The sequence below is a fragment of the Ranitomeya imitator genome, chromosome 6 (assembly GCF_032444005.1).
Source record: "Ranitomeya imitator isolate aRanImi1 chromosome 6, aRanImi1.pri, whole genome shotgun sequence".
Lineage (NCBI taxonomy): Eukaryota > Metazoa > Chordata > Amphibia > Anura > Dendrobatidae > Ranitomeya > Ranitomeya imitator.
In genome coordinates this window covers 24,471,744-24,494,600 of record NC_091287.1, presented here as the reverse complement: position 1 = coordinate 24,494,600, position 22,857 = coordinate 24,471,744, and the positions used below count along the sequence as shown (strand labels likewise).

The window sequence follows — 22,857 nt, the reverse complement described above, 5'->3', positions numbered from 1 at the left end:
TCAAAGACACTGTAGCTTTCTACGAGCTCTTTCTTTGCTACCATAAGGTGCCACCATCGACCAATCCAATATGTTTGTAACCAAAGGAAAACCATAGTCAAAGATTAACCATGCTTTCAACTCACCTGTGATTTCGAAAGTAATTGACAGTAAAGGTGCCTCGCTGGACTTTGAAGTGCCATAAGCGTGGGCGTCTGAAATAAAATAATAAGTAAATAAGCAAAAAAAACTAAATAAAAAAACTACTTGTTTAATTTATTACTTTGGATTTTTCAAAGCCTAATGAAATGCAAACTCTTCCAGAAGTTACTTGACTAAGTTACAAAGTACCAGTCTTCTTTCATCTATCTTCTCATTAAGCCCATGTCCTCGTAAGAGCCGCCATCACCTCATCTAACATTCAAGCAGGAAAACTAGCTCATACTTTATTAATTAGCAAACAATATCGTTTGTGTTGATCATCCCAGAATGCTATGGCGGGATCCCTCAAGGGACGCAACATACATTTCCCAATAACGGAATGAATAATGACTCTCCAAAGCAAATATTTTGTTTTCGAGTCTAGACAGAAAACTTTTCCCACCAACCTTCCTCTTCGACAGAGCTTCTTGTTCTTATCCATTTATCACTAGTATCGTATACTTACCGGTCTGCACTTCAGCATTGATCGTATCTTTCAGCCTGGCTCAAATGTTGGTCGGCGCATGCACATTGCCCCAGCTAGGATGTTCGGAAGTACTTTTGGTTGACCATGTGAACCTATTAGTGGACCGCTCTCAGGCAGGTTTGGCGGATTGAAAAAGATCATGAGGCGCTGTTTTCATTCTCTATTTGAATGTTCATTCTATTGGAGAATCTCCAGGATTCCCATTCTGGTTTCACATTGGACTGTCTTGCTACTCGATGTTAGTTTATTCTGCCTGACCTCCTCAACTTTCAGTAACTTATCCTTGATTGTGCTTTTAGTTTTGATTTGGACCCTTGTTTTTGATTCCCTGGATTTAACCTCATCACCACACCGGTCAGAAGCTTCTCCGCAGATGCAACCTGAAGACGCCTACACAAGGACAAGGTCTCTGTATAAGGAAAATAGGGTGAAAACTCCTTACACTTTAGACCAGGGGTGGGTAACCTCAGGCCCCAGGTGGCCCTCAATGACCCAGGCCCCCGAGCAGGTTCTCAGGGATCGTATTCTTGGGCAGGGAGGTGTATTTTGATTACAACCATTTCATTAATTTCTTCTTGCTCTATTAGCACACATATTTTTCACTACTGAACATTGAAGGGCATGCAATGAAAGATTACGTCCTGAAACCAGTGCCAGAGTCAGAATGCAGTTTTGTGGGCAAAGTTTTTACGGCCCCCGAAGGATGGCATAAATATCCAAATGGCCCTTGGCAGAAAAAAAGATTCCTCACCCCAGCTTCAGACTAATGTCATCTGAACATGCTGATATTGACGGCTTCGGCCGACAGTGTATGGGTGTGTCGGTTAACTGATGACCGGGAAAGATGTTAATCGCACATGTCTGATTTTGGACTGCTGATTGCATTGTTGTCCTGGAGATAAGAAGGTGGCCGATATGTTGTCCTGGAGATAAAAAGCTGGCCGATGTGATAGTTGCCAGCTTTATCATAGAGAACAGAGGAGCGCTTGGACAAGTGCTGGCTGACATGACTATCGACCGAATAATCAGCCAAAGCAACTTCCAGCCAACAGCCATGAATTGCACATGGGTGGCTTTAGACTATGCTAAGCAGAGTATCCTGTGTAAAGCCTGACCATGGAGGTCTTCTTCAAGTTGAAGAACCATAACAAATAGTTTTAGGCTTCTCATTGAGAATTTATCCTGTACAGGTCTACTTGTCTTCATGGCGCCATCGCATATGTAACACTCTCTATGGTAGAAATTACCTCTTCAGAGAAGGAGAGGACTTGAAGTCTAGTGCCACCTAATGAAGGTAACAATCCTAAAAGTCATTATTGACCCTTTAATGAGCCTTGCCACATTATTTAGGATAAAAGCCAAACCAGAATCTCAATTTTCAGACACGTGTTTAAGGGTGTTGCCCCTCATTAGTGCAAAGCATCAGATCTGATTTGACTGTATGAGATGCCTCTGACTTGTGTCTAAGGTGTAATGTTTCCCCATATGGAGAGTGCCATGTCTTGTTAAAGGGTGAATATTGGCTTTTAGGATTGCTACTTCCAATATGTGGCATTAGAGTTTAAGTCCTCTTGCTCTATGAAGAGACAATTTGCATATTTAATTTTCCTGAGGAGCATTTCATGGTTACCCTGGCATTTTAGGTGCGTCACTCTCCATAAGGAGAAACGTTAGCTCTTAGACTCTCCATGGTGAAGAATGCAACGATCTCATGGACTTCGAATGAATCTGTGAAGGATCAGACTGACTTAGCAGAACATCACAGGACCCTCCAGTGCAACCTTTGCTCTCACACCCTGGTCTGGAAGTGACTTTGGAACCACACATTTGCTCCTAAGAGATTCAGTAAAAACATTAGCTGATGAGTGATGACAGCCTGTTCTCTAGCTGGAAATCTCAACGATTGACTGTACTCTGAAAAGGAACCTGTATAACTTTGCTGCAGCACCACCGCAGGTGAGGCAAAGTATTACATCAGACTCAGATTGTCTGTGTATCTCATAGATGTTTTGGGTCCTCCAGAGAGACAACCTCTTTGTATCCATTCTCTGCTCTGAAAAAAAAATGATGGGAAAGGGTCTAAATTTGGGATCAAAATTCTCTAATAGGATATTAGAAATGTGTATTGTTTTAACGAAGATAACCTATTAGTAGAGAAAAAAAAATAATTTCTTAGACTCCTGGGTGAAATTTGCTAATTTCCATATTACATCATATTCTTTTCAATATTTAAATTTGAGTAAAATTCAGTCTAAAATCTATAAAACGGCGTAATTGTAAAATATTTGCATTTTTTCCTATGATTGAGTGTGGGGAAATCAGTCATGGAAGTGCTGGTGCCGGGTGATTGATCAAAGTATTATTTGATGAAAATGTACATAATTATGCAGACATTACCATGCAGAGACTCTCACTTTCGCACGTCTATTCTGCTGCCTGAACGGAGAAGCGGTGAGCTGTAATGTTCCTTTCACTGTTCAATATATGACCTTTTATAAATAATGGTTACAATATAGGGGGCGGTGCGGCCTAAATGTGCAATGTAGGGTTCCTGTTTACATTTGGGGCTCTATAAAACAGGCAATAAATTTAATATTATAGGCATTTAATATTAATAGAAATTTAATATTAATAGGTTTTAAAGGGCCTTTTTTCTGGTTTAATAAATTCATGGTCAGACAGATATGTGATAGGAAGACTGGCCGGGCATCATTTATAAGTCACTTACTCATAAGTCCCCTTAAAGGGGTTGAGAAGTTCTCATATTTTCACAGGATAGGTGATAAGTTGGTGACCACTGGGTTGGGGGTCTGACCAGGGCCACCATCAGGGCATTATTGCTGTTACTGGTGTTTGGGGCCCAGTGAGTAGAGGGAACCCGGATCGGGCCCCCTCTCTTCTGCTCACTGGGCCATAATGGCAGGATTCTGCTGTTTCAGCTAAAATCTATAGTGCCGTGCGGGAAGGCTTCCCACACGGCAACAATTAATAGCTGCCAGCCAATCACAGGTCGGCAGCTGATGTCAGCGCGCACGTTGTCAGTGTATGATGTCTCTGCCTTAAGCCGGCGCATCCGCATCTCAGATGAATTGGGAAATGGACACCACTGGACCATGGCCAGGTGTGCAGAAACTTTTTTCTTTTCACTTTTTTTTTGTAAAGCCGCACGTTTGGGGTAGTATGTATGGAAAGACATGGGGGCAGGATGGAGAGACATGGCAGTATGGAGAGACAAAGGGGCAGTATGGAGAGACATGGGGCAGTATGGAAAGACATGGGGCAGAATGGAGAGACATGGCAGCATGGAGAGACAAAGGGGCAGTATGGAGAGCAGTATGGAGAGACATGGGGGCAGAATGGAGAGTATGTCACTGGTGATCCCTGTATTACCTGTACACTAACAAGATACACTGTTTACTATGTACAGAGCTTCTGTGTATAAAGTCACCGATGATCCCTTTATTACCTGTACATTATACACTATATACAGAGCTCCTGTGTATAATGTCACTTATGATCTCTGTATTACCTATACACTGACACTATATACAGGGCTCCTGTGTATAATGTCACTCGTGATCCCTGTATTACCTGTACTCTATATAGAGAGCTCCTGTGTATAATGCAACTAGTCATCCCTGTATTCTATTCACTCCTCCTGTAACAGTTATGACTTGTATTGTTTAAGATTATTGTACTTGTTTTTATTATGTATACCCCTCCTCACATGTAAAGCACCATGGAATAAATGGCGCTATAATAATAAATAATAATAATAATATACTGACACTATATACAGAGCTCATGTGTATAATGTGACTGGTAATCACTGTATTACCTATATACTGACACTACATACAGAGCTCATATGTATAATGTCACTGGTGATCACTGTATTACCTGTACACTGACACTATATACAGAGCTCCTGTGTATAATGTCACTCATGATCTCTGTATTACCTGTACACTGACACTATATACAGGGCTCCTGTGTATAATGTCACTCGTGATCCTTTTATTACCTGTACTCTATATAGAGAGCTCCTGTGTATAATGCAACTAGTGATACCTGTATTATCTGTAAACTGACACTATATACAGAGCTCCTTTGTATAATGTCACTGATGATCCCTGTATTACCTATATACTGACACTATATACAGAGCTCATGTGTATAATGTCACTGGTGATCACTGTATTACCTATATACTGACACTATATACAGAGCTCATGTGTATAATGTCAATGTTGATCACTGTATTACCTATATACTGACACTATATACAGAGCTCCATTGTATAATGTCACTGTTGATCACTGTATTACCTGTACACTGACACTATATACAGGGCTCCTGTGTATAATGTCACCTGTGATCACTGTATTACCTGTACACTGATACTATATACAGAGATTACTGTATATAGTTACTGGTGGTACTGGTGAGCACTGTCTTACGTGTACATTGACACTATATATTATGTACAGAGCTCCTGTGTATAATGGAACTTATGGTAATATTAGTATTGTGTTTTTCATTAATGATCAGTATTGTAGTATTCGGTCACTTCACTATTAAACTTGTTTAATTACATGGTATGCCAAGTGAAGGTGGATAATCAGGTAGTGAGGTGGTGAATGACATCAGTAGCTTTCAACATCCCTTTCTCCATAATTTTTACTCATATTCATCTTAGGACATATTCACATCCGCGGCAGATTTTTTTTTAGCAGTAATTTGGGGCGATTTTCCGAGATTTCAATTCATCTAAATGGGACATGCAGCAATCGATGTCCTCGCTATAAAAACAAACCTATTCACATGGATGGAACTGAGTTTCAGTGGTATAAACTTTTGTGAATAATCTGACACGTGTAAATTCATCCTTAGGCTACGTTCATACATTGCTCTTTTTGCTGATTTTGTTATGCATATTTTAAGCTGCACTTTATAGTACCAGCAAAGTCTACTAGATTTCAGAAATCTCATGCAGACATTTTTTTTTTCTGACTGATTTGCGTTTTTGCAAACTGCAGCATGTCACTTCTTTTAGCGTTTTTTCCTGCTTATTTGCAGCGTTTCTTCACCCATAGGAAACAATGGACAAATGCAAAAACGCAGCAAAAAACGCAGGCATCAGTATTTGCTGCATTTTTGGTGAAAAATTCTACGGAAGGTAAATCAAGTTTTTTTTTTTGGGGGGGGGACACTAAACTTGATCAACATGAACAAGAGACAAGAAAAAAGCAGCAAAAACTCAGCAAAACCTGCACTTTATAAGTAGCTTCTTTAGAGACAAGATGGCAGGTTTTGACAGCGGAAAAAAACGCAGCAAAAATGCAACGTGTGGACATAACCTAAGGCTTGGATAATTTATTTCTCACTTGTCATCCGTGTACAATCCGTCTTTGTACAGCAGCTATTAATAATTTACAAGACCATTTAGTGTTTCCTACATTACAGAATTGCAATGTGTCCATAAAAATCTGATGCTAAACTGTGGCCCCGTATGGAATTCACATTTTTTTGCGCATCCATGGACTTGAATGGCCGAGTCTCATCCGATTTATGGAAGAAATGTGCTGGCTGCCATTTATTCACACACAGGACGGTTAGTGAAAAAATTCACTCATCTGCACGGCCCCATTGAACAACATTGATTGCTGTCCATTTTTTTAACAGATTACACTCAAACCTAAAATACAGCCATGTTCTAACCCCTTTAAAGCCAAGAAAACCCTGGAGAAAAAAAAGAGAAAAACATAGAAAAATTAATAATAAAATGGTGTAAATGTAACGTCTATTTTTGCCTATACTGATATTAAAGGGATTTTTGCTCCATTGGTAGGATTTGGTTAAGTCCACTTGCATCAAATTTTTATTGCTTGGATGGAAAAAATAGAGAAATGTAAACTTACTGTAGACTTATTGGAATCCATTAGGAACAGTTACAAAGTGGCCCTCTATGGATATGGTGGAATCTGAAGATTTAGAGGCGGCAAAACCTACAAGATGTAACGATATTTGCTTCTCCATGTGGCTATTATCAATTATTTCAGTGGCTAAAATGGTTGCCTTTTCAAGAGAAACCCTTTTTCGACTGAAGGCAATAAATTGTCATGGTCTGGGCTCCTGAAATCCTCTGCTGAAATTGCTGGAAACATTGCAACCAGCCATACAAACATTTGAAGAAAAGGTCCACCATGTGTGACCCACCAGAACGTGAGCTGTTCTTTGCATTTGGCACGCCATTTGGGCAAATAGAGGGATCCTATGATGTTCATAGGGAATAAGGAAAGGAGTTGTCTTGTTGAGACAACACCTTCAAGGAATGTAGAGGTGACTATGCATTTGGTCAACCCAGCTACGAATACCATGATAGTGGCCAAGGACATGGTGCTCATCTCTTGTCTCCTCCACCTTCAGGATCTACACTTCTTCCTTTTCACTCTGCCTTGTGGTTGTTGGAAGTCTCTATATGGTTAATGTATATACTGATTGCCCCCGTGCTTTACATTTTGGAAACATGGAAGTTCCTTTATAGATGTTAAGGAATCCCAACCGGTTGAGAGCTTTTGGAGAGGTAGTCATGCCCATGGAAGAAGCTTTGTGCACGTGTGACCTCTGGATCACTGCGTTGAGAAACACGTGATGGTGTCTCCGCGGTGTTGGATGTTTTGATCTCTCCGAGGTCATTCATCCTTATGTTTAAAGTCCTTTTACCAGGCACTGCTCCTAATAGCCAGTTTCCTACGCCACACTGATGAGGGGCAAATACCCCAAAACAGCTGTCTGTGGATGGATACCATGTTTTGGCATAGGTGTTTTTCCTTTTGGATGCTGCCCTTCCCGTGGTTGTTCCTTCCCGGTGAAAGACCTGGCTATTTATTGCTTGCGTTGAGAAACACGTGATGGTGTCTCCGCAGCTTCTTTACATGCATTTGCATATTTCCCATAAGGGATGGGGGCAGTGTTCTGGAATCTCTGCGTTGAGAAACACGTGATGGTGTCTCCGCAGTGTTGGATGTTTTGATCTCCCCGAGGTCATTCATCCTTATGTTTATACTCTACTATATGTGACTATGAGAGGAAGTCTGATGACTTTTTGGTTCCAGAAGTAAGATGGGACAACATTTTGTTTTTTGCCAATTTGATTTCGCCAAGGTTTAATCCAATGGTATTAATAATTGAAAAAAATAAATGGTAGATGCCTCTGTATTCCACGATAGAAAAAGTCCACTCACCTTCCTTGTCCTTTACTGTGTTAAGGTAGGACAGAAGATTTTCATTGGCTTGTACACAGTAGGTTTCACGGGTCTGAACCCCTCCGCCACACAGCGCCGTGTGGTTCGCCCGTCTCTTGTCCTGCTGATTAAGGAGGGGATCAACCCGACATTCCGTCCATTCTGTGGATCTCCATGCATACCTAGATCACAGATCACACATTGCATCAGATACAGACCAAATCTTTATTACAAGGTTTATAAAGAATATCTTTATAAAATCCAAATACAAATTTTGCATTATTTTATATTTTAGAATGTTATTTTTCCCCAAGTCGGAACCATGAATTCTGATAGGTTCACTAATAAAAATTGTAGCATAAAGGTTAAAAATATTTATAAAAAATATATATATATGTACACAGTATATCAAAGCTTCAAACACTATACAAATTCAAATTATCCCCCTATTCCCAAAATGTTAAAAAAAAAAATAGTAAAAAATTCATACATATGATTGAATTCTGAAAAACAGAAAATCCAATTCAATGAATTTCTTTTTTTTAGTTACTTCACATAAAAAATTGAATGAAAAAGAGATCAGAAAGTCGTCTACATGTCCCCCAGAGTGTAGAGTGTCAGCTGAAAAATAGTTTTTTTTTCCATAGGACAATAACAAGGTCATTTTTAGGCAATTACAGGACAGGGATCATAAAATTGAAGGTACAGGATACAATAGTAAAAAAGAAAGCAATATCCAAAGAAACCATTCTACAAGCTCATGGCCATACTTACTTGATGCATGCCTGCAATCCTTCTGCAGGAGGATTACATGATTCTGTCTCGTCCAGCTCTGGACATTCCTCCCCTAGGCCAACTGGCAGCTGTTTGATGGTCCTTTTCCTAGTCCGATGGCCACTGGGAGGAGAGGAGCTACAATCCGTAGAGCAAGAATTCCATTCTGACCAGTCGGATAACTGACAGTCTTTATCGACCACACAGGCTTGGAAAGTGATCGGCAACTTCTCCTGCTCACATAAGCTGTAGATGATATTAGATATTTTTAATATGGGATGAAATGTTAAGATATTTGTTGTATTTCAATATATTTAAAAATATGGCACATTCTATTGTGGTGTCCTATTCCATAATCACTAAAGAAACTTCTCGTATTAGTTTGGGTCTGTCGTAAAGCCTTGGGGGCTCGTTCTACTTTACACTGCCAACGCTGATTGGTGAAGAAAGAATATTCATGACCGTAATCCTCGTGTACAATTCTAACTTCCAGGCTCATTATTCTCTGAAAATCCATGGTTTGTCGTGAGAAGCCACGGTGTTTACGAGTAGCCAAAGCAGGGCATCCACAAACCTCTATGGGGCTCTACCTTTCCAAGCCTCAGAGTTTCTATTTTAGGATCTTCCATCTATTTGCCTTTTGGAGGGGTAGAGTAATACCATTATATACACTTAGTGAGCACTGTATAGCAGTGGAGTGGAGCTGAATGGACTCCTTGCGCCCTCATACATGCACATTGCTCCGCTAACTTCATAAAATGATTATTTTGAATACTTAAAAAACGATCAATCCAACTCATGAATGTTTTCTTGGTTGTACTTGACAATAGTAATTGATTATCAGGACTTCACCGTGCAGAATTCATCGCTGGATCAAGACTGGTGGAGGTTTGGAGGCTAATCGTTGAGAGTTGGCCAAATGCTCATCTGGCCGATAGATATCTTTCCAAACCTCTCATATGAATGAACATTTTGCTCAGAAGAAAGTAAATCGCTGCCAAACAACTTCCACTTATCGCGCAAGACAACAAAAAGATTGGACGTTCCTTCCATCATCTGTGGAGGGAGAGTAGGAAACTTCCCCTACACACTAGATGTTCTGCACGTTTGGCAGAAATTGTCAGTATCAGATAACTTTTACAAAAATTTATGGGAACCTTAAAAATTTGCAGAAACTGGTGTTCCTTGAGCCAACAAAAATCAGTGGCAAGTGTTTAGCTCTAACGTCACCTCGATACGAGATTGTCTTCTGAAGCCATTATTGTGATATACTTTGTGCTCATTGGTGTGCAAAATCTACCCTCGGGCTACCGCCCTTGTAAAAGTATCATACAATTCCTAGCTAACTTATAGTTTGTCCTCTACTGGACAATCCCTTTTGAATGTTCCAAATGTGATCAATAAAATCTAAAAGGTATACCTTACTGTAGCTCCAGCATCCCTGCCTGCTTCCTCCCAATCCTGGCAGGGACGCCGACTAAATTACCGCCATGGCCCTCAACCACACGTTCTCCTCCTGCTGCTGCCCGGGGTCTGTGCACCGCTCGTAGATATCCGAGTACTGTGCTTACAGCATGCATGTGCTCCTGCCATTTTAAGGCCTAAAGTGTCTGGGAGACACTTATTATTTAAGGCACCTCCACCTGTGGGGAGGTGCCTAAGCAACAAGTATAATCTGCTTTTTTGCATGCTTGCTAGTTCTCATGTCACCCTATTTTAGTTTGTCTTCCAGTACCTGCCCGTACCTGCCCGTACCCGCCTGCACCTGCCTGTGCCAGCCTTTATACCAGCCGTGCTTGCTATACCTACCTGCACCTATAGCGCTCACCTGTATACCAGTCGTGGCAGCCTGCACCTGCCATGCTGCCGTGCTGACCTGTATTTACACCTGCACCTGCCATGCCAACCTGTATACCAGCCTGCACCTGCCGTGCTCACTGGTATATCAGCTGTACCAGCCTGCACCTGCCGTGTTTACTGGTATATCAAGAGTACCAGCCTGCATCTGCCAGTGCCTGCCTGTATACCAGTAGTTCCTGCCAGCACCTGCCATTCCTGTATTCCTTCCATGCTTGCCTGTACCAGCTGAACTCTCCTTCTGAGCCGTTCAAGCTTCCTGCCTCTCAGGGGTCGTGCGTCCATGGTCTGTCATGGTGTAGCACCTGGTGTCCATCGGGAGCAAAGTCTAACCCCACCATCAGGGGCTCTAGCAAAGAGTCAGGTGTTCACCTAGTTCCGTCCCTCCAGGCTCTCCTCGGAGTCGGACCACAGCACTTTGTCCACCCCTCTCGTTACACTTACCGCCTGGACAGATGTCACTCCACTGCTCTGGGGGCAGTGACATTGTTTTTGTCACTTGAACAGTGCAGACAGCCTTCAGAGTTCTTTCACAGTGTATGAACAGTAGTGAACAACCCCTTTAAGCTTGACATCCACCATGGATGTGATATCTGGCAGTGGTTGATGTTTCGATCCATAGTGATAAATATTAGTCAAATCAATTTTTTAATGTTGGAGGTACAATGTTAAAACTTTTTAGACAAAATCGAACAAAGTCCAGCTCACCATGATCGACATCCTTGGAAACTCGGAGCACGGAACCGCTGTGTCAAGGCGAGGAGAAGTCAGGGAAGAAATGAGGAATCCAGCTCAACGAGATGTTGAAAAAACTCTTTGCGATATCAACGCGTTTCTGGTGATCAAACACCCTTAGTCATGATAAGGGTGTTTGATCACCAGAAACGCGTTGATATCGCAGTTTATTCTTTGTAATGGCTGATCTTTTTATCCTTCACTGAACACGTTTTTCAAGTGAATAAAGAAAAGAGTTTTTTCACTATCTCGTTGAGCTGGATTCCTCATTTCTTCCCTAAAACTTTTTAGAGTTCACCAGAGGGTGCTGAAGGCAAGGAAGTAGTGGGGGCTCCTTGGTGACGAAGGCCCCTAAGCAAATGACCCTCACTAAAATCAGGAGCAAAACACACGGACCTTCTCTACCATCCACTCTGGAAAATTGTCGTCCATGGCTTTTTAATTTGGTGGCGTCAAATGTCATCAAGGCAAGCAGAGAAGGCATCTGCCATAGTTGTAACTGAGCTTTAGGGGAGGTCAACTTCACTAGTAATTATAATTACTCCATCATGCTTCAGAGTAACAGCCATGTAATGGTGACCTCGGAGTGAACTCAAGACCTAAGTGCTATCATTAAGGAATGATGAGACAATCAAATCAGGGAAGACTTCAGAAAGTAATGCCTGCGGCCAGTTGTGTATGACATTTACAAATGGAGGGGGTACTATCCCTTTAAATTCATTGCAAAATGTTAGTGTTTATGTTACATGATTGTTAGGTATAAAATATTCTGAAAATTTGCAAACATTTTGCCTTTACATATTTTGTATTTTTATATCTTATGCTCCATCAAGAGCTGCATTCACAATTCTGCTGTTTACATTGCCTAGTATCAATACCTGTTCAGAGTCCCATAGTTAATGGGATTTGGCTTGTTTTAGGTGTCCTGGATAGTGGTTGTGTGGTTATCAGATGGCAACTTGTGTGTCCCTGTAGGCAGAGGTGTTTGTGTATGGGTGGAAAAATGGGCTAAAAAAAAATGGGTGCATGGGTGGAAAAATGGGCATCAGCAAATTTTTTGGGATAAGTCAGAAACTGGAAGGGGTCTACGTAGATCATCAACATTATCATCCTTAGTGATGCTAAGTGATGAGCTGCAGTGGTGATGCGAGTTGTCAACATGGCATCACCGCTGCAGCCAAAACACAGAGATTGGAGCAGCGGTGGAGAGCTGACATTGGACCTGGGTAGGTTGACTACTCTCTGGTTTTGTTACTTACATTCTCGGAATCATTAGGGGTCAACTTTCATAAAGGTGGAAAACCTCTTTACCCTGCGTAGGGCCCCCCTATTCTCTTGGAGGAATGCTCTTGCTGCAACCTGTTGCCTTACTGTGAGGTTCGGATCCACTTGGGTAAATAAAGGTGAGCTGCAATACCACATACAACCACCGGGGCGGTGCAGTTTTTAGAAGAAATCTGTAGTGTAAAAGCCCAATGTATTTCCCATATATACAGACATTCAACATATGTGTAGTACGCTACACTAGACGCCAATTCCTCATTACTTACACTGTGGACTGCAAAGTATCAACCAGTTAGAAATCTGATTAATTATACCAATAATTTGCTACGTTACCGTTCCCTAAGTAATGTTAATCTACTAAGATATGCCTAGCCAATTACCAATTGTTGGTTAATTACTCTTGACATGGGACCTATTAAACTAATTAGCCCTTTATTTAATTTTATCGTTAAGCCACTTTCACTTAAACATCAAGAATTTTCCATGTTGACAATAAAAGTGAATAATTCCCGCGGCAGAAATTATCTCAGAATGAAAATGTCTCTGCTTAAGTACGCATCAAATCGAGGAATAGTACAAATGTATTTCCACCATGTACGTCTCAGGAGGAAATGAGGAAAGAGTCACGTCAGCGCCTGCACTATATACTCGATGGCCGCCTTTGTCTACATATTCTGCAATTTGCTGCATCTTTAGTCTTCTCCAAGTCCGGTACTCCATCATATGCCGAACATCAGTGACACACTCTGTGCAAATTACACCATCACTACATACCAAGCGTGGTACACATCACAAGGATCGAAAAAAAGGGCGGGAGACCAAGGGATCAAATGCTGCACGGTAATGTAGAAGTCTGCACTTTATTCGTGTAAAAAAAGTTGCGACATTTTTCTATTTGTTCCATGATTTTTATGACCTGTCTTGAATACGAGACGCTGACGCCACTCTTTCCTCATTTCCTCCTGAGACGTACATCGTGGACATACATTTGTACTTTTATGTAGAAAATGCATTGATAAATATGGCGTACTTAAGGGCAAAAGTTTAACTACCTCTCCCATTGTCTTTATTTTTAAGTTACAGATAAAAAATGTTATAGGGTGTGAAACATTGATAAATTTGGTGTAGGAGATCACGACAAGGAAATGTATGAAACATTTGGGCACAAACGAAATGAGAAATCTTTACGTCCATCATTTTTTTTTCTCTTTCATTTATCTTTTCTTATTTTCTTTCCTTTTCTTCATTTTCTTCTTACATCTACTTTCTTTCCATCCTTACACCCTCCCTTCCCTTTGTTTCTTCATTCCTTCATTCCTTTCAACTTCTCTCCTTTATTTCTCAAGGATTGCTATTCTCTTTCTTTCTTTCATCTTTTTTCTTTCTTTTTATCTTTATTTCTCTTTCATTTATTTTCTTTCTCTCATTCTTACTATTTACTATGTATCTACTCTTTCTTTTTCCTTTTTCTTCATTTCTTTTTTACATCTATTTCTTTCCTTTCTTTCACTCTTCCTCTGTTCCTTAGTTCATTACTTTCCACTTCCATCTTTCCTTTATTTCTTAACGATTGCTATTCTTTCTTTCCTTTTTTCTTTCTTTCTTTCTTTCTTTCTTTCTTTCTTTCTTTCTTTCTTTCTTTCTTTCTTTCTTTCTCTTTCTTTCCTTTTCTCTGATTCTTTTTCTTACTTTCCTTTTCTTTCTTACTCTATCTCTTTCTCTTCCCTCCCTCCATCCCCAATTCCTTCTTCATTCCATTCTCCCTTCCTCCCTTCATTGCTTTCCCTCTCTTTCCCTCCTTTCTTCCCTCCTTTCTTCCCTTCTTTCACTCTCTTTCTTTTTCTTTTTTTTCTGTCATTTTCTCTCTCTTTTTCTTTTTCCCTCCCTCCATCCCCAATTACTTGTTCCTTCCATTCACCCTTCCTCCCTTCATTGCTTTCCCTTTCTTTCCTTCCTTTCTTTTTCTCTCTCTTTCTTTCTCTCATTTTCTGTCTCTCTTTCTCGTTCTTTTCCTTCCCTCCATCCCCAATTCCTCCCATTCTCCCTTCCTCCCTTCATTGCTTTCCCTTTCTTTCCGTCCTCTTTCTTTCTCTCTTTCTCTCTCTCTGTCTCTCGTTTTCTCTCTCTTTCTTTTCCTTCCATCCATCCCTAATTCATCTGTCTGGTCTGTATATAGGGCACTGACAGTATACAGAGGGTAAATCCTGGGAGATTCGCCCCATCTCAGTGGTTTTCTCACTGCTTTGATGAGAACATTTTCTTGGTATCCTGTAGACACCTTCTACGCCCCATACAGATAAGCAGCTAAATACAGCCCCTCTCACTGATAATCAGCGACATTTCTTTCATCCTCAGACCCCCATGATCCTAAAATGGAATGATTGAGTGGTCACACAGAGATTGAGATGAAAACCACTTTGTCAGATATTGACCAATTCCCTCCAATTTCGTTCCATATGGGGATGTAATTCCTATCAGAAAAATTGGGCTACACATGGCCGCCAGATCACAAACCATTTCTCAGCACGACATCCTCTATCAGTATTACAGCAGTAGAGATACAATACAACCCCAGCTTACATGTCAATGAATTTTAAGAAAATTACCTTAGAGCGGCTGTCTTCCCATTTTTGTGCATGCAGGTCACCAGTCGTGTTTGATACCCTATTTGTATATCCCAGTATCTGGTTTCCTGGCGATTTTTCCTGTTTCGATTCCTCTTTTTCTTAATTAGCTCTCGAGCCTCTGGGTCCTTCACAGCCTTTTCTCTCTCTTTTGCCCGTTCCCTGTTTTTCCCCCTTTTCCCGGTTTGTCTCACATGTCTAGAAATTGGTATCGAGCAAGAACTCCAAGGACCGACGTTTAGACTGTACATGTTTTCTTCTCCCTCACAAGGAGAACCTTGACAAACCTGAAATTCCGTTAGGTTGGGACATCCCGAGCCACCAAACTGGGGCATGGCCACCACATAGCGGGTCCTGTGTTTTAATCCATTGCCGCATGTTTTCGAACAGTCCGACCATGGAGAAAAATCTGATATTATACAATCCTGAGGACAGGGAATAAGGCAACCTTGTTCTAGCCGGGGTTTGGACTCAAAGTATTCGCATATACTGTCGTCCGCTACCGTCCCGGTGGCTTTCTGTAGACATACGACCTCTCTGGTCTGAATTCCTTCCTCGCCTTTTGTGCATCCTGTGGTTTTCTCTGATAACCTTGACGCGACCGCTGTACACTGGTCCCAACTACCCAGCTGCCAGTCATACAGTTCTTTATGCCAGTCACAAACTCTAAAACAGTTTTGCTGGTTTTCGGGTCTGTCTGTCTGTTTGCAATTTGTGGGGAGAGTCGTCCACCCTTCGGTGTGTGCGCACCAGACCGCCCTTGTCTGAATGCCTCCCGGACCACATTCATCTCCCATACACCTTCCCCAAGGACCTGAAACAAGAAGCAAAGATAGGTATTAAGGGCAGTGAATTTAATTACTGACATGACATCAATCCGATCCATGATGCCCAATTTATCATTACATTTCAAATATGTTTTTGCCTTGTTTTTGGGCTGGATCGCCTCTTTTCATTTGTGCAAAATTCTACTTTTAATTTACATCTTTATTAAGTTCTATGAATTTGCTTGGTTGTTATGTTTACCGTACAAGAATATAACTACTATAATACTGTCCCTATGTACAAGAATATAACTACTGTAATACTGCTCCTATGTACAAGAATATAACTACTATAATACTGCTCCTATGTACAAGAATATAACTACTATAATACTGCTCCTATGTACAAGAATATAACTACTGTGATACTGCTCCTATGTACAAGAATATAACTACTATAATACTGCTCCTATGTACAAGAATATAACTACTATAATACTGCTCCTATGCACAAGAATATAACTACTATAATACTGCCCCTATGTACAAGAATATTACTACTATAATACTGCTCCTATGTACAAGAATATAACTACTATAATACTGCCCCTATGTACAAGAATATAACTACTATAATACTGCCCCTATGTACAAGAATATAACTGCTATAATACTGCCCCTATGTACAAGAATATAACTACTATAATACTGTCCCTATGTACAAGAATATAACTACTATAATACTGCCCCTATGTGCAAGAATATAACTACAATAATACTGCTCCTATGTACAAGAATATAACTACTATAATACTGCCCCCTATGTACAAGAATATAGCTACTATAATACTGCTCCTATGTACAAGAATATAACTACTATAATACTGCCCCCTATGTACAAGAATATAACTACTATAATACTGCCCCCTATGTACAAGAATATAACTACTATAATACTGCCCCCTATGTACAAGAATATAGCTACTATAATACTGCTCCTATGTACAAGAATATAACTACTATAATACTGCCCCCTATGTACAAGAATATAACTACTATAATACTGCCCCCTATGTACAAGAATATAACTACTATAATACTGCCCCCTATGTACAAGAATATAACTACAATAATACTGCTCCTATGTACAAGAATATAACTACTATAATACTGCCCCCTATGTACAAGAATATAACTACTATAATACTGCCCCTATGTACAAGAATATAACTACTATAATACTGCTCCTATGTACAAGAATATAACTACTATAATACTGCTCCTATGTACAAGAATATAACTACTATAATACTGCCCCTATGTACAAGAATATAACTACTATAATACTGCTCCTATGTACAAGAATATAACTACTATAATACTGCTCCTATGTACAAGAATATAACTACTATAATACTGCCCCCTATGTACAAGAATATAACTACTATAATACTGCCCCTTATGTACAAGAATATTACTACTACTACAATACTACCCCTATGTACAAGAATATTACTACTATAATACTGCCCCCTATGTACAAGAATATAACTACAATACTGCCCCCTATGTACAAGAATATAACTACTATAATACTGCCCCTATGTACAAGAATATAACTACTATAATACTGCTCCTATGTACAAGAATATAACTGCTATAATACTGCCCCTATGTACAAGAATATACTGTAACTACAATACTGCCCCCTATGTACAAGAATATAACTACTATAATACTGCCTCTATGTACAAGAATATAACTACTATAATACTGCCCCTATGTACAAGAATATAACTACTATAATACTGCCCCTATATACAAGAATATAGCTACTATAATACTGCCCCTATGTACAAGAATATAACTACTATAATACTGCCCCTATGTACAAGAATATAACTACTATAATACTGCTTCTATGTACAAGAATATAACTACTATAATACTGCTCCTATGTATAAGAATATAACTACTATAATACTGCTCCTATGTACAGGAATATAACTACTATAATACTGCTTCTATGTACAAGAATATAACTACTATAATACTGCTCCTATGTATAAGAATATAACTACTATAATACTGCTCCTATGTACAAGAATATAACTACTATAATACTGCTCCTATGTACAAGAATATAACTGCTATAATACTGCTCCTATGTATAAGAATATAACTACTATAATACTGCTCCTATATACAAGAAAATAATTACTATAATACTGCTCCTATGTACAGAATATAACTACTATAATACTGCCCCTATGTACAGGAATATAACTACTATAATACTGCTTCTATGTACAAGAATATAACTACTATAATACTGCTCCTATGTACAAGAATATAACTACTATAATACTGCTCCTATATACAAGAATATAACTACTATAATACTGCTCCTATATACAAGAATATAACTACTATAATACTGCTTCTATGTACAAGAATATAACTACTATAATACTGCTCCTATATACAAGAATATAACTACTATAATACTGCTCCTATGTATAAGAATATAACTACTATAATACTGCTTCTATGTACAAGAATATAACTACTATAATACTGCTCCTATATACAAGAATATAACTACTATAATACTGCTCCTATATACAAGAATATAACTACTATAATACTGCTTCTATGTACAAGAATATAACTACTATAATACTGCTCCTATGTATAAGAATATAACTACTATAATACTGCTCCTATATACAAGAAAATAATTACTATAATACTGCTCCTATGTACAGAATATAACTACTATAATACTGCCCCTATGTACAGGAATATAACTACTATAATACTGCTTCTATGTACAAGAATATAACTACTATAATACTGCTCCTATGTATAAGAATATAACTACTATAATACTGCTCCTATATACAAGAATATAACTACTATAATACTGCTCCTATGTACAAGAATATAACTACTATAATACTGCTCCTATGTACAGAATATAACTACTATAATACTGCTCCCTATATACAAGAATATAGCTACTATAATACTGCCCCTATATACAAGAATATAGCTACTATAATACTGCCCCTATATACAAGAATATAGCTACTATAATACTGCCAACAATGGATAAGAATTTAGATTTGAACAAGTACCGTAATTATATTTTATCTGAGTGAATTTGCTTCAATTTTCCTCTACATTTCGGCACAGTACAGTGAACCCAATAATCAGAAATAATATTCTGCTTTCCTCTCTATTTTCTTTAGGTATAATACTGCGGCAGTGAGTTGTATTTTGTACATTTTATGCTCTGCAGCCAGCTGGGAAGGATAGATTAAGCCCATAAAAAAAACCTCCTTTAGTATTCTGCACAGATTACATGTAAATCTTAGCTTCATAGATTCTCTCTGCACCTACAAAATAAATATATGGAAAATACAAATGCAATTTACTTTCTATTCCGGGAAGATTACACCTTGGCTTTATCTCTCATCGACCTCTTGCAAATAACAAGATCACAGTTGCATTTTCCGCACTCGCTCACAAGGAGGCTCGGAGAATTGCACAAGTCTCTGTTTGAGAACACCAGCCGAGAGCAAATACAGAAATCCTAAATGGCCTACTTAGAGGAGAAACCCACAATCCAATCCCAATTCCGCAAACATGGAGGAAGCACAGTGAGAAGACTCGTCTTATCACCAGTCAGCACCTTGGGGCGAAACGGTCTAATTAGCATTGTTACTTTCAGGTAGAAGGAAGATTTCGCGCTGCAAAAACTCCGCATGAAAGACGCAATCCTCCACCGGTGGCGGGATAATGAAAGAAAGGGACGCCGTATATAATGGGGATTTCATATTCCGAGAGAATACAAATTAAATTAAACAGATGCGAACATTTTGGGTCATCGTTGGGTTAAGCTCGTAAAAGGAGAACGTAGACTGTGGAATACGGCGAAGGATAATTTGGCAAAGGTTGACTACATTTTAGCTCTTTGGTGCATTGTTGGCTTGTCGCACTGAAAAAAAAATTGCTAATTAAAGACATGATGGCCGACTGATTATCGCTGTTCTGGCTGCTGGAAATGCAGATGGTTAGCGGTCATTGCTTGTAAAGCTGCCGGAGATTACGCCTTTTTTTGCAGTGCCCACTACAGAACTAATATAGTATTGCATGTCGAATGGATGACCATATAATAAAGCAATGTAAATAGAAACAGCTGACCGCACCACCGCTCCTCGGACCCAGAACACATCAGACTCCCAAACTGCAGCCGTCCGGCAGACTTCGGGTGCTTAAGCCAGAAAAGCGAAAATCCACGATATAACGATGTAGAAACAATGGCAGCACTCACCAGTCTTCGCAACCAGGTACTTTATTTATACATATCTTCACGGCACGGGGGTGTGTATGATACAAAAAGTGTATGATACAAAAAGTGGCAGCCGAACGACGGCCGTTTCGCGCCCACCTGGCGCTTCAACGCCAGGTGGGCGCCAAACGGCCGTCGTTCGGCTGCCACTTTTTGTATCATACACACCCCCGTGCCGTGAAGATATGTATAAATAAAGTACCTGTTTGCGAAGACTGGTGAGTGCTGCCATTGTTTCTACATCGGTATGACCATATAATACTGGGGGTTTTTGAGTCCTCCAGACTGTGAGCTACTTTTTGTTGTAGCCTTCCTTCCTGTTTTTTTTTTTTGCAAATGGGTTCTATTAAAAATGTTGCACCCTTTGGCTGATACAATCTCTTTGCTTCCCTGCACTTTCAGCTTTGATTGGGGGTCTGTGGACAAAATCAGCTAAAAGGAGCTGATAAAAAAAAAGAGATAAAAGAGTTACAAACTCAACTGTGAGAAACTGTCAGAATGAACTCACGGATGGATTCTCAATTAACACATTCTGCCGCCAGCAACGGTGACACACAAGAACTAATGGTGGTAACATTATTATAGGAAACTCAATGTCAAAAATGATTTTTAGCTAAAAATACATGCATTTAAATAAAAAAAAAAGAAAATTGTCCTGAAAACGTAGACCCCGCCTTTAAAGGATTATCTAGGAGTGTAATAATGATGGCCTATACTTACGATTAAAAAATGTGATTGTTGACACACATGCAGGTCAGTTTACTAGACGTCGCTCTTTTTTTCCTTGGGTACTGACTAATCCTGGTTCTGTAGCTTTGTTCAGTTTGTTTTTGTTGTACTAAGCTGTAAAATCAGGCAGAGCCACTACCAAAAGTATTAACCTGTGACTGGTAATCAATGAAGGGAACCCAGGGAGAACCTCCACCACTTCTGCCAGATGATCAGTGCAGATGTTAGGATTCAGACCCCCACCAATCTGAAAGTGATGACCTAAGAATAAATCATTACTTTTGCTGCCCTAGATAATCTCTTTAGGTCATTAGGATAATGGGTCATTCTGACATCAGAGAAGGATATTATCTGTAGTGATCGGGTCAGGAACTTCTTTTTGCTGTACAGTAGACTACCTTTATCTACTGCACAGTTTTGTTCTTCTCGTACATATAGTTCTTGAGTTGTTTCAGATTATATGATTAATTATTTCAATTTAATACGAAAATATTTTTGAATATTTTTTTATTTTATTTTAGGGGGAAAATATATTTTCAAGTTGTCTTGAAAGCACCTTTAAGACTCAAGTAAAATATTTTCTACCAAGGCTTGGACAATCCCTAAAAGCAAACAAAAAGTCCCCATGATGGGACCTTGGTGACATGTCGCAGTAAGTTTTGAGATTCTCTGCAGTGCCTCCGCAGGTAAAACGATGAATTACACTGTGCTTATTACATCTGAAATCCAAGGTTGGATTCGGACCCTGAATAAAGCACTTCCCTCTATTATTTCAGAATTCCTTAACAAGGTGTATAAGAATGTTTTTTTTTGTAAACTAGATACTCTCTTTAATAAAAATAACTTGGCATCGACGTATTTTATATCATCAGATAAAATTTGCAAAAATGAGTTTGAATTTGCAGATTCTTGTGATGGGAGTTGCATATTCCCACTTTTATAATTAGAGCTGGTGCATTTTTACGTGTAAACTTTACATTATATATATTATAGCAGTAAAATTCTGATGAGTCTGAACTGAGCGCCTGCCAATAAGTCCATCATTCTCCATGTCAAATCTCCCACCAGGGAAACCAGCGCAGTTTGAAGCCGACATCAAAGGCAGAACATTCACTGAAGTTGACATCAAAGTCGTTGCTTCGTGATTCCGTCATCCTCTTCTTTTCCTGTCCTGTTTTTCCACATCCATGTAATAACTTTTCTTCTTTTTTCTTTCTTTTTTTTTTTTTACATTTTTGGGAAATTTAAACATTTTGGAATGAAGTACGAAAGGACGAAAAAACTTTTAAAATGTTAACTTTTTAGAACTTTCAGTGCCGAAAACCAAAGTGATAATCAAATGGTCATAACTAAAGCTTTCACACTGGACCGTCGGGACTAACCCTTTTACTATTATCCCAATTAGGGCATACGAAGAAGAGGGGGACTGAACTGATTCATAGTAAATGATTCATAACAAATTTCATAAAAAATTCAGATTTGCCAGAATACAAATTTTTAATTGATTTAATTTGTACAAATCTCGAAAAATGGCCATCAGCTAGGACGGCAAGGAAGGGAGTCAGAATGTGGACCAGGAAGGAGTTAAAAAAAAGCAATAAAAGATACTTACCTGTTCTAGGCACGCCCCTCACCTGCCCTGCCCCCGCGGATCCCCAATCGGTCTTTTAATCTTTGATCTTCAGATCTTCCAGTTGTTAGTAGTCACATTGGGTGTGAGAACTAGTAGACAGCATGGAAGGATCTGAAGACCAGAGGATCAGGCGGAGACCTACTGCGGCATGACAAGTTACGGCGTGCCTAAGACAAGTGGGTCAAA

At 39.4% G+C, this 22,857-nt stretch overlaps 1 protein-coding gene across 1 annotated transcript in view; it reads right to left on the bottom strand.

Moving 5' to 3' along the window:
* Positions 1 to 22,857, bottom strand: part of THSD7A (thrombospondin type 1 domain containing 7A) — a 278,419-nt gene that overhangs the window by 124,477 nt on the left and 131,085 nt on the right. Inside the window, exons 2-5 of the mRNA XM_069729330.1 lie at positions 15,171 to 16,002; positions 8,689 to 8,934; positions 7,915 to 8,096; positions 126 to 194 (exon numbers count right to left, since the gene is read on the bottom strand). Of these exons, the coding sequence (XP_069585431.1) occupies positions 126 to 194; positions 7,915 to 8,096; positions 8,689 to 8,934; positions 15,171 to 16,002 (1,329 nt within the window). The remainder of the gene's footprint in view (positions 1 to 125; positions 195 to 7,914; positions 8,097 to 8,688; positions 8,935 to 15,170; positions 16,003 to 22,857) is intronic.